Raw genomic sequence first — 12,843 nt, 5'->3', positions numbered from 1 at the left:
CACACACACACACACACACACACACACAAAATCCCTATAGCTTTTTTTGTTGTTGTTCCCTCAGAAAAAGAAAATCTTAATTACGGCATGGTGAACAATACCTGTAATTGAAGCATTCAGGAGGCAGATACAGGAAGGTCACATAGTAAGACTGTGCCTCAAAACAAACAAAACCAAACCCTAAAATTCATATGCAATCTCAAAGAAATCCTCAATATATAAAATAATGTTTAGAAAAAAAGTTGGAGTTCTTACACTTCCTCACTTCAAAACAAATCACAAAACGATGGTGATGAAAACAAAACGATGGTGATGAAAACAGCATAAACACATAAAGACCAACAGAACACAAGAGAGACTTGAAATAAACCATCATGCATATGGCCAAATGAACCTCAACAAGGGTGCCCCAACCACACAATAGGGAAAGAACAATTTCTTGAACAAATGATGTTGGGAAAACTGCATAGCCACATCAAAGAGTGAAGGTTCTTTTCCCTTTACCATATACAAAAATTAACAAAAACTAGGTGAAAGACATAAAATAAGACCTGAAGCTATTCGGAAACTTCAAGACACTGGGAAGGACAGTAATTTCTTGGCTATGCTGCCCAAAACACAGGTAACAAAAGCAAAATAAACAGGACTACATCAGACTGTAAAACTTCTGTGAAAAAAGCTAACAAGCAACTGAGTAAAAAGGTAACCTATGGAATGGGATTTATTTGCTATAAAACACATTTTTTTTTCAAAAGCACATGCATCTACTACATAAACAAGTCAATCTACCTCAGATTGTGATCAAAGGAAGCCTATTATCCAATAAAGTCTGCAACTTGTACACTAACAACTGAATTTAAATTTTAGGCTCAGAACCTCCAATTACCTGCAGTAACAGACTGAGTCCCAAAATGTCAGTAGATTTTAAAAGACAGGAAATGAGAACAGGAGCAAAAGTACTGTTGGGTCTTACCAAAAGGAGGAAGAAAAACAGCTTCTGATAAAATGTTTGAAAATACATATGGAAATCTGATCTTCAAATTTCATACTCTTCCACATAAAGCCCTATTTTCATTCAATGATAATCCTTCTCTCCCAGTTTATATTTCATGTTTCCATTAAAACAGACAAATTTCAGGAAAGCAACATTACTGGCACTTTCTCCAATCCCTTTTTACCAGTCACAAGTCCTTACCTGGTTCGGGGAGCTCAGCCTGTGGCATCAAACTGGGAATCCCTGGCTCTTTTTCCTTGTCTTCCATGCTGGTATTGGATTTATCACAAACATTTAACCGTGGCCCAACTGAATCCAAGTGGCTGGCATGATTTGGCTCTGTCAGCGAGTCCTCTAGTATGTTTGTTGAAGGAGTTCTATGGTCTGTGTAATCACCTCGCCCCTTCTGCACAGGATTACCAGGAAGCAAGACCTCAAAGGCACCCTCAGAGTTTTCTTTCTCCCTCAATCTGTTAGTGCGCTTTCCAGGTTTAGTGCGCCTTTGGTTTAATCGCTGCCACCGCTTTTTAGGCACCACTTGATTTGCACCATTGGGTTCATCATTCTCACTGTTTGTTTCAGAGACCAGCTCTGGGCCTTTTGTAGTCTCAGAAGGGGGTCCTTTTTCAGGAATTTTATCAGGGTCAGACTGTTCAACCTTGTCATCAAAATGTACATCAGATAAATGAGCATGTTCACTTGTTAAATGGCCCATTAATTGAAGAGGTTCTTCCTTACCAGAAGTTTCTGCCCCACCCTTTGATGGGCCATTCACTGAACCTCCACTCTCTTTGTCTCCCTGCAGTGTAGCCTCAAGAGTCACAGCTGGAAGCCGGTGAAATTTTCTTTTGCGCTCTGTCTTTAAGGCTTTCCGGTTTGCTGTGTTCTTTGCCATCTCGGCTGAAATTGCTTCCTGCAATTTGGATGATGGCTTTGTTCGGCCACAGGTGCGCCTAGTAACACAGTTTGATCGACTTTTGCCACAAGCAGAAAGGTCTCTTCTGTCAGGAGCTAAGCCAGGTAGGGAGGCAGACACCCCAGATAATGCAGAGTCACTTTCACTAGGGTTAGGCCGGACTAAGTCCTGAGTGTCATCTCCATTCTTTTCTGAATTGTGAATGGAATTTCCTGAAACCAGAACTTTAGATGCTACTACAGGACTACTGGTAGAACAGTCCCCACGAGCAGGACTGCGGTAAGAAACCAGGTTTTGAGCAGTCATCAACCTTTGCTCCTTGGTCTTACTATCATGCATATCTTTCAACATCATTAGCAATGTACTAAATTTGTAGTCTGGTTCAATAGGTATGTGATTCTGACTGGAAGCAGAAGAAAAAAGTAACGGTTTTGATGGCTTTGATGTTCCAGAGTCGCTGACATCCTCACTTAAGGACCTGTAAGAGAGTTCCTTCAGTTCTGACAGAACATGCTTCACCACTGCTGTTTCTATGTCACTTGAGTCCCTGGTTTTCTCATGCATGTTGTTCAGTAGTTTTAGCCCATCTACTTTCCCACTTTTAGAAATGCTAGGCAAAGGAGAGCCTTTGGCATCTAAAGAGCAACATTTCAAACTACGGTCTTCATTTGTAACTGGGGATTCTACCACAACTGGGTTTTCTTTATGTTTGCACTTTATATTTCGGAACTTAGGCTGTTTGGTTTTCAAATGTAATAGAGCTTGATTTGTAGCCCCACCCTTCACTAGTGAGTTCTCACTGGAAATGCTTGACGGTGTGTTGAATTTTGGAGCGAGACCATCATTTCTAAATTCTGACTGGGGTTTGTGGACAAGAGTAGATACTTTAAAATCAGAGAGATTAACCTGAGATGACTCAGTTCCTGGCTCTGCTGTCTTAGTACAATCCACTAAGTGGTCTGTATGTGAATTAGTAATGAGGGATTTCTGTTTTTCTTTTACCCTAGTGTTTGTAGGATACCTAGAATACTTTATTTTTTCATTTTTCTGCATGGATAACATATTCTCTGTTCTATCAAAAGCATCTGTAATTTCAAGGACACTATTATCAGACTCTGAGCTGTGTTCTAAGGGATCCAGATCACTGCTTCCATCATCTGAAGTGGTACAGATACTAATGGAATCACTTCGCTTTTCCTCATCACCAGCACCAATATAGCAGAGCTGCACTTTTGAACTGCAAACCAGACCAGTCTGGACTTTCTTTTTCTCCCCAGAACGTTTAGAGAGCAAGGCACCCTCAGACAACCCCAATAAAGAATCACAATTTGAAGTCTCAAATTCTTTCTTTGCAGAGGTTTTTCCACATGAAGAAAAAAGGAAACTTCCTGGGGCACTACTAGACCCGGTGAGGCTGTTTGCTATCCTGGAAAGTTCATTAGAAGCCTGCTTATCAGATACATCCCCAGAGATGAAGTTTAGAGCAAGGTTCTCTGTAATCTTTCCTCTCCGTTCTTCCTTATTATGTGCTTCAAATTGCATGAGGCCCTTTTTCAAACTAGTCCTTTTTGGAGTATCAGAGTTCTTTCTGGCTCGAGACTTAGCACAAGGCTTTTCTTTCTCATCTGCAGAATGTTCAGAATCAAAAGCCAGAGACTTCAAGCAGCCATTAAGCAACAACTCATGCTCTGATTCAGGATCGTTTGTATAATCCTCAAATGGCATATCTTCTTCACTGTCCAACTTAATTGAACTGGTGACACACTTTCGGTTCTTTGACCCTTTAGGAACATCATACTGTTCAGCAAGACCAACACTGGCTTCCCATTTGCTCAAAATTTTCTGAGGAACCTTAATTTAAAGGAGAAAGAGAATATCATTCATCAGAACAATGCAAGGGAAGAGGGAAATAATGAGTATCACCTTTAGAATCAGGAACTTTTCCAAAGCTTGTACTTATTCAAAGCCCTTATGGGACTGGCCAGCACCTGAGCTTACCTATTAGGGATTCTCTAACTACCAGGAGTATGACCTATCATTACTGGAAGGATTAGTCTCATAAACCCTCTGCCATCCCTGCATTTATAGGTAAAAAAGACTAGATATAACTTAGACTGAAATTAGTAACATTACAATTTAAAATCAAGGAATACTCAGACCCTTTCTACTTGCTCCTCTATACCTTAAAATAGGATTTATATATATGGGGGGGGGGGCGGGGGGAGAGGGAGGATTTGACCTCAGGGCCTCACACTTGCTAGGCAGGCTCTACCACTTGAGCCACTCCACCAGCCCAGCAAAAGGTTTAAATAAGATAAATAAGGAAAAATAAAACAGGAGGAATGAACAGGACAGATCTATCCCTAGGGTACCTAAAATTTGAAGCTAGCTTGGGTACCTAGCTAAGCAAGGCTTTTCTGTAAGTTACATACAACCTGGATCATAACCAAGTTATCATAACCAAGTGATCAACAAGCCGTAATTATGTAGCCCAGAGATACAAAGACACCTGGGGGTAAAGTTGTGGCAAGTGATAGAGCACTTGCCTAGCAAGCGTAAGACCCTGAGTTCAAACTCCAGTATCACCAAAAATCGACTCACACTTGGTGTAACAAAATGCACGTGATCATTTTCTAAATTCCTCATAGCATGAGGATACTTGAGGTGCTCTGAAATGAAATACACCTACTCTTCCAAAATCCTTCCTTGGCTCTGTTATGATCAGTATTAATTAATTAGTTAGTTAACTAATTAACTACTATTCACAAATACTTTAATACTTGTGAAGAGAATATTCTGTAGAGCATATAAAACTTCAGGTCATGAGATAGGGTAGCCTCCTCTTATATGGCACAAAACTTACCATCTAGTCTCTTTTACATACAAGCACACAACCACCAGTGCTCATGTCTGCAACCAGAGTAAATCAGTTTTCCAAAACAGGAAAGCCCTAGTGAACTCGGCTAAAAGCTTAACACAAAAACTCACACTAGTGCTGGAGGTGTGGCTCAATTGGTAGAGCACCTGTTTTTTAAGCTCAAAGTCCTGAGTTCAAACCTCAGCTCCACCAAAAAAACAAACAAATAAACAAAAAAAACCTCTGGCACCCCCCTCACTGACCAAACAAAATATAATCAAAATATAATATTAGAAATGATAAGCCAGACACTCGTAGCTCACGTCTCTAATCCTAGCTACTCAGGGAGGCAGAAATCAGGAAGACTGAGGTTCAAGGCGGCCCAGGCCTATCTCAAAAAACCTAACACAAAAAAGGGCTGGAGGAGTGGCTCAAGATGCAGGCCCTGAGTTCAAACTCCAGTATTGCAACAACAAAAAAAGGTGCAATTAAACTCCTTCATCCTAACAGTGGAATAGAATGCATTAATTATTTAGTTTTTAGAACCTCATTTCTAATTCTCAGAAGTTTTACAAGGTACATGTCATTATACTAGTTTTAGAGGTAAAAACACCAAGTCTCAAAGAACTCTGGTACTCACCTACTAACTCTAAATTATTCTAAATTATGATTTTTTTTAAAGTAATCTAAAAAGTTATATACAGGTATAATAGGTATGAAGGAATGATTTCCTCTTATAGAACTGGGCAAGGTGATGAAGACCTATATGCCCAGCCACTCAGGAGGCTGACAAAGAAGAATCATTGGATCCCAGAAGCTCAAGGTAAGCCAGGAAAAAATTAACAAGATCCTAGTCTTGACAACAACAAACACAAAAAAACCTAATTGACTATAAAAGAATATAAAATCATGGACAGAGAATGGTGGTTGCCAAGAGTTAGGGAGAAGGGGAAAATAGAAATAAAGACGTACTAATAGGTAGTTTCAGTTTTACCACATGAAAAGAATTACATGAGTTGAGGACATAGCTAGGTAGTTTAAAACATTCTCAGTGTGCACAAGGCCCTGGGTTGAATGCCCAACACCATAAAATAAAAACAAAAGAACACGGATAGTTACACATTATAATTGTGTTTAATAACATCTATCTGTACACTTAAAATGGTTAAGATACTCAATTTTATGATATAAGTGTTAAAACATAAAAAATTTAAGAGGAGAGGAGTAAAAGCCAGATATGGTAGTACATGACTATAATCCCACTTAAAAGGTTGAGGCAGGCCAGGCGCCAGTGATTCACATCTTTAAGCCTATCTACTTGAAAGGCTGAAATCAGCAGGGTCACAGTTCGAGGCCAACCTAGGCAAACAGTTCACAAAACTCCATTTCCAAAATAACCACAGCAAAATGGACCGGAGGTGTGGCACATGTGGCAGACTACCTGTTTTGAAAGCATAAAGCCCTGAGTTCAAACTCCAGACCCACCAAAAAAAAAAAAAAAAAAAGACCTGAGGCAGGATCACAAGCTCCAGGTCAGGATGGACAATGCAGCAAAATGCTATCAAAAGAAAAGAAAGAAGGGAAGGGAGAGAAGGGAGAAAAGAGAAGCGAAAATTTTTCTCACTCTACTTTAACACAAAACACCAATCAAAAGAATTTCTGCAAACTTTAACAACGACGAAACATAGAAAATAAAACTGGTTAAAAAAAAAAAACAAAAAAAACTTTATTGCAGCCACATGTTTTGACTCAGTCCTGTAATACTAGCACTCAGGCAGTTTAGGTAGGAAGATCCTGAGTTTGAGGTCAGCCTAGGAGACTCTATATCATAAAATAAAAACAATAAAAAAGGTCTCGCAATTTTCATTTTTTTTAAGAACTATAATTTAGATGGTGAGAAGTAGAGTACTGCACATTTCATTTTAATGGTAGTATTCCTCTTGCATAAGAGATAACAAAAAAAGATTAATCATGCCATATTATATTGCCATTTCTCTAAGCGGTAAGGCACAGGTAGCCTTACCTGTGGGATAGCTCACAACTGTAACCCCAGCTACTCCAGAGGCAGAGTAATCATATTCTAGTGTTAGCCCAGATAAAAGAACATAGCTCTATCTATAAAACAAACTAAAAGTACTAGAGGCATGGCTTCAGTGCTAGAGGGTTTGCCTCGAAATGGTGAGTCCAAACCTCAAAAAAAAAAAAACCACAAGCCTGAGTTTTTAAGTTTTTGAAAGTTAGCCCCAAATAACTCCTACCAAAAATCCCTGCTTCCCAGGTCTTTCTCCACATACCCTAATAACAAAAGAAATAACTTATATTTCAAAACTATAACACTACTTCTCCTCCCTGATGCCCCACAAGTAGGAATTTTAAAGAGACCCTCTTTTGATTTTTACCTTATGCCTATATCCTTTTTCTTTCTGCTTCCCTCTTTTCCTAAGGACAGGGAGTTCTTCAAATTGATGCCTGCCTTCAAACATGACGATTGCTTTTCCAGCCACCCAGGCTCTTTCAGAAGGGTCTCCAAAAGCCTCCACGTAGTACTCACGATAGGGCCTCCGATTGGCAACTAGATAATGATAAAAACCAGTGTCATTATGTCAAAAAGATGACTGCTCATCACCTAGATAACAACCTCATCCCTGTTACCAAAAAAGTCTCTGATTATAATCAGTTAACCCAATGAAGTACTCACAGAACTAGACAATCTGAACTCATGTATATAAGGAAATGTTTAAATATTCAATTTACATGGCAAGATAGAGTTTTTGAAAGAAATCAGCAGTTTAGTCTAGGGATGTGAATACATATACATATTCAAAACCAGTTATAGGTAGATTAGCTAGTCACAGAGCAAAGACAGCAGTCAACAAAGTTGTTTTCATCATCTACTTTATGAGGTGCTATAGCCATATTGTCAGACTACCGACAGACATAAAATAACTTGCAGCAACACAAATACAATTATCCAAAGGAACAAATAACAAAAAAACCTCTAACATGGTAGCCATTCACCGTGGTACATGCCTATAATCCAAGCACTGAGAAGGCTATGGTAGGAGACTGAGTTAGAGGTCAGTCCGTGCTACAAGAGAAGACCGTGTCTCAAAAGAATCACTTCAACTTGTATCTAATTCCCTTACTACAAACCACTTCCTGTTTCAAGACTCAAGAATCCAAACAAGCCTTTATCAAAAAAAAAAAAAAAAAAGGAAATGTCTTCTTTCAGAATGCCCGAACAAAAAGAAAGGAGTGATATTTAAAACCTAAACTAGTCGGGCGCAGTGGTTCACACCTGTAATCCTAGCTACTCAGGAGGCAGAGATCAGGAGGATCATGGTTTGAAGCCAGCCCGGGCAAACAGTTTGAGAGACCCTATCTGGAAAAAAAACACGTCACAAAAAAGGGCTGGTGGAGTGGCTCAAGGTATAGGCACCAAGTTCAAGTCCCAGTACCACAAAAATAAATACATGAATAAATAAAATCTAAACTAATGAACAAGTAGAAACACTTGTGACTATTTCCAAAACTTCTACATGTGTAGTAACTCATTGGAAGAGCAGAGAAACTGTAAAGGAAATTTCAACAGCAGCATCTCTTATAAATATGCTAAATTTCAAAAGTGTACTACTAGGGCTGGCGGATGGCTCAAATGGTAGAGCACATGCCTAGCAAGTATGAGGGTGAGTTCAAACCCCAGTACCACCAAAAAAGTGTACAAAAGGTTGTTTTTCTTTTTTTGGCAATATGGGGGTTTGATCTTAGGGCTCTGTGCTTGTTAGACAGGTGCTCTACTGCTTGGGCCACCCAAAATGATTATTTTTCTAGATAATATAGCTTAACAATGAAATTAAGAACTGGTTAAATTTTGGTTTCAGGGAGTTTTTTTGGTTCTAAAGTTTGTACATAGGGCCTGGTGCTTGCTAGGCAGGAATTCTACCACTTGAGCCACACCTCCAGCCCACCTTTTAGTTTAAAAAAGAAAGAAAAAAACAAGGAAGGAAAGGAAGGAGAAAGGAAAGCTTCTTAATTCACACCTAAGTGAATTAAATGTTTCAAGAGAAACCACCTATAAAGAGGGATTTAACTTACAAAATACACGTGTACCTATATGGAAATGATTCAAGTCAATGATTCCTGCAAAGATGGTTAAGAAAGACAAGTGACAGCTATTTAAAAAAAAAAATATCAAGGGTGGGGCTTTTAAAACAGTAAGTGAACTCAAACATTAATGCCCTTCAATCCTATAAAGGGCTGCATTAATTCTTCGATTTGATGAACCAAGTTAAGAATCTTTTGGGGGACATGGCTCAAGATAAAGAGCACTTGCTCATCAAGGAGCTGGGTGTACTCCCCCATATAAAATAAAAATCTTTTTTAAACTATGATGAAACAATGCTTCCATAGAAATCTTTAAAGGAAAAGAATGCAACCTGAATTTTCAGGTTTAGTTTACTCACTTCTGAAATCCACCTTTAAAAAAAAAAACAGTAAAAGCAGTTTAGAAAATAACAAAAACAAAGGACAAAGTACAGGAAAAGAAACACTAAAAACTAAGGAAAGTTAAAAGACACAATGATACAATTTACACAAAAGAGTTGAAAGAAAAACTGAGAAGCCAACTTGTCTTACCCCAAAATTGCTTTACATCAGGTACTCTAGAAGCATAGAAAAGTCTAAAACCAAGATAGGTTGAAAGTCTGAAGTAAAACCATTTCCAGGTAAAAGGAAAACTGAATAAACACATCTAAATTCAGTTCTTTTCCCACTTGACACTAAAGCTACATGGAAAAGATTTAAAATCCTACAGCTGGGCATCTGTGGCTCACACCTGTAATTCTAGTTACTCAGGAGGCAGAGATCAGGAGGATTGCAGTTCAAAGCCAGCCCAGCAAATCCAAATCTTTCTCAAAAGTCTTATCGCAAAAATAACACAAGCACACACACACAAAAAGGGGACTGTTGTAGTGGCACAAGTGATAAACAGGCTGCCTAGTAAGTGCAAAGTCCTGAGTTCAAACTCCACTACCTGTCCCCCCACAAAATATTTAATATTTTAAAAACACACGGTCATAAGGGAGGGAGAAAAGAGGAAAACAGCTAAATGAAAATTAAGTAGCTATGTTGAGATGCTACAAAATTTTCAAAACTGGAAAAGAGATGGAAAGTTTTTGTTGTTGACATTGTTTTTTTTTTATTTTTTTCTTTTTGGACAGGGTCTCACTATGCATCCCAAGCTGGCCTTAAATTCAGTCATCCTGCCTTTGCCTCTGGCATGCTGAGACTACAAAAGCACATCATACCATACATGTTTACAGGATGGAAAACTATTATGACAATGAATTTAATGGTTCAAGAATGCCAAATCTTAAGTCATCAGTGGGCAAAACCAAAAAACAACCATATATATATACCATGGCACCCTCAAAAGGTCCAGATGATGGAAACACCTTTTGAGTTTGGGATGATAAAAACACAGATTGGTTGAAAACTGTCAAACAACTTGGCTATCTAAATTTCTTCTGTGGAGCTGGTAGAGTGGCTCAAGTGACAGAGTACCTGCCTAACAAGCCAAGCAAGCGTGAGGCACTGAGTTCAAGCCCAAGTACCACAATAAAAAAAAAAAGGCGAGGGTGGAGGGGGCTCAGATAGGGGAAAGAGTAAAAGAAGAAAGGAAACAAAAAAGGGGGTAAAACTGGGAGTACAGTGGCAGTCAACACTCCTAGCATGTACAATGTACAACATCCTGGATTTGATCGTTAGCACCACCATAACAGAAGAAAAAGATGTTATAAAAATTTGTGCTTTCTAAAACCATTTGTAATGTCTGATATTACCAATGTAACATATATACTAATGTAATATATACAATGAATATAAGATAATCACATTATGAACTTTTTGTGCCAGTTATCAATTAACAATTGACACAAAGTAGTAACTGCTCAATCTAAGTGAATTATAGTTATTTTTTCTACTAACTGCAACTTTTCTGTAGGCTTGAAACTTTAAAAAGTTGGAGGAAAGAAATTATACTGCTAGGAATGAATCAAACATTAATTATTATGGCCATATTTTCAATGTGATAGGTAAGATCTCATTGAAAGTAATCATCTAACATTTCACAGGGGCAGTGGCAAAACTGGAGATGGGGGAGGGGGGCCGGGTGGTGGTCAAAGAAAAATGCAAATAGAGCAATGAAACGTAATGAAGGAGAGAGAGAGGATGAGGGAAAATGATGCAAGGGAATGAATCTAATTGAGATGCACTGTAAGTACATATGTAAATGTCACAATGAATCCTCCCTATGCAACCAAATTATGTAATTAAAAAAAAAAAAAAAAAGAAAAATGGAGCCTGACATAGTGACACACACTGTACATCTGTAATCCCAGCACTCAGGAGATGGAGGCAGGATAATATGGAGTTCAAGGCCAACCTGAAGGACAGTAACACCCTGTCTCAAAAAAAGAAAAAAAGGAAAAATATCATGAAGTAACTTGATTTAAAGTTAAACAGAGGCTGATGGAGTGGCGCAAATGGTAAAGTGCCTGCCTAGCAAACCTGAGACCCTGAGTTCAAATCCCAGGACAACCAAAAAAAAAAAATACTCTGGGCCCCATATAATTCTCTAAGCTGTAGCGTCTTCCCTTCTCTGTTTCCATTTCCTCAAACCTGTTTAATCCAGTTTCTGCCACAATCAAACCATAAAATCCTGGGAACTAATGGTCACTACAACACCTTGTAACTAATGGAAATCTTATCTGATCTCTAGTCAATACTTAAATAAAACTGACCACATCTTCCTTCTTAATAAAATACTCTAGTATTCTGAAAAGGTACCACATTCTCCCAGTTCCATCTCTGGGTTTTTTCAACTCCTTTCCATGCTAATCTCGTCCATGTAGATCTCAAATGCTGTCTGTCTCAAAGCTACATCTTTTTCTTGGTGCATTATTTGTTCCGAGACAATCTCAACCAAGCCTTGCCATGACTCCAACTATCAGGAATAAGCAGGTGGCATGTCTGAGTTATAGACCTTGCAGTGTGTGGCAAGTAAATGGCAATAATAACCTTACAAAACTAAATATATGGGGTCAACCCTGACATACAGAAACTTGAACACCAAAATAAAAAAATAAATACAACATTGAGATTTAGAAACCTTAGAACTTCATTCTCCCTCATGCTTCATTATACAATCTATCCTAATCCAATTGTCTTCTAAAATAGATCTTTATTTGCTACTCACAACGTGAATTTTACCATAACTACTGCAATAACTGATTCCTTAACTGTCCCCTCTTATTTGTTAAGAACCCCATCTGATCCATCTTCCACCTTGAAACCAGAGTGAACGCTTTCTTTTTTCCTTTCTGTTGTTGTTTTGACTCAGGGTCTTACTATGTAGCCCAACTGGCCTTGAATTCAGATCTCCTGAGTGCTGGGAATGTAGAAGTAAGCCACCTCACTTAGCTTGAGAGAGAATTTTTAAAAAGTGCAGATCAGCACCACGAGCTAGTGGATCACGCCTGTAATCTTTGCTACTTAGGAGGCAGAGTTCAGGAGAATTGAGATTCAAAGACATCCCAGGCAAATAGTTCCACGAGACCCTATCTTGGAAAAACCCTTCACAAAAATAGGGCTGGTGGAGTGGCTCAAAGCGAAGGCCCTGAGTTCAAGTCCCAGTACCGCAAAAAAATATAAATAAATAAAATTAAAAAGTGCAGATCACACCAGATACAGTGGCTCAAGCCTATAATCCAAATTACTTGGGAGGCAGAGATCATGAGGATCGAGGTTCAAAGCCAACTGGGCAAAAAGAGTTTTTATTGAAAAACACAGTGTGCCTGTCATCCCAGCTACTGTGGGAAGTGTAAATAGGAGGATTGCAGTCGAGTTCAGCCCAGGGGAAAAAGCAAGACCCTATGTTCAAAATATAACCTGAGCAAAAGGGCTGGGTTCAGATTGTAGCACACCTACCTAGCAAGCATGAACCTCTGAATTCCAACCAGCGTGCTGCCAAAAAAAAAAAAAAAAACAAAAACCCAGCACTGAGTAGATCTTATCAAT

General features: G+C 38.8%; 1 protein-coding gene across 15 annotated transcripts in view; it reads right to left on the bottom strand.

The window, feature by feature from the left end:
- Nsd1 (nuclear receptor binding SET domain protein 1) overlaps positions 1–12,843 on the bottom strand; it is a 112,332-nt gene that overhangs the window by 69,943 nt on the left and 29,546 nt on the right. For all 15 annotated transcript variants that reach the window (XM_074058729.1, XM_074058735.1, XM_074058733.1 and 12 more), the window contains 2 exons: positions 7,167–7,339; positions 1,196–3,761 (listed from right to left, as the gene is read on the bottom strand). In XM_074058729.1, the coding sequence (XP_073914830.1) occupies positions 1,196–3,761; positions 7,167–7,339 (2,739 nt within the window). The remainder of the gene's footprint in view (positions 1–1,195; positions 3,762–7,166; positions 7,340–12,843) is intronic.

This window comes from Castor canadensis, chromosome 16, assembly GCF_047511655.1.
Source record: "Castor canadensis chromosome 16, mCasCan1.hap1v2, whole genome shotgun sequence".
NCBI classification, from domain to species: Eukaryota; Metazoa; Chordata; class Mammalia; order Rodentia; family Castoridae; genus Castor; species Castor canadensis.
This window is presented reverse-complemented; position numbering and strand designations above follow the sequence as displayed.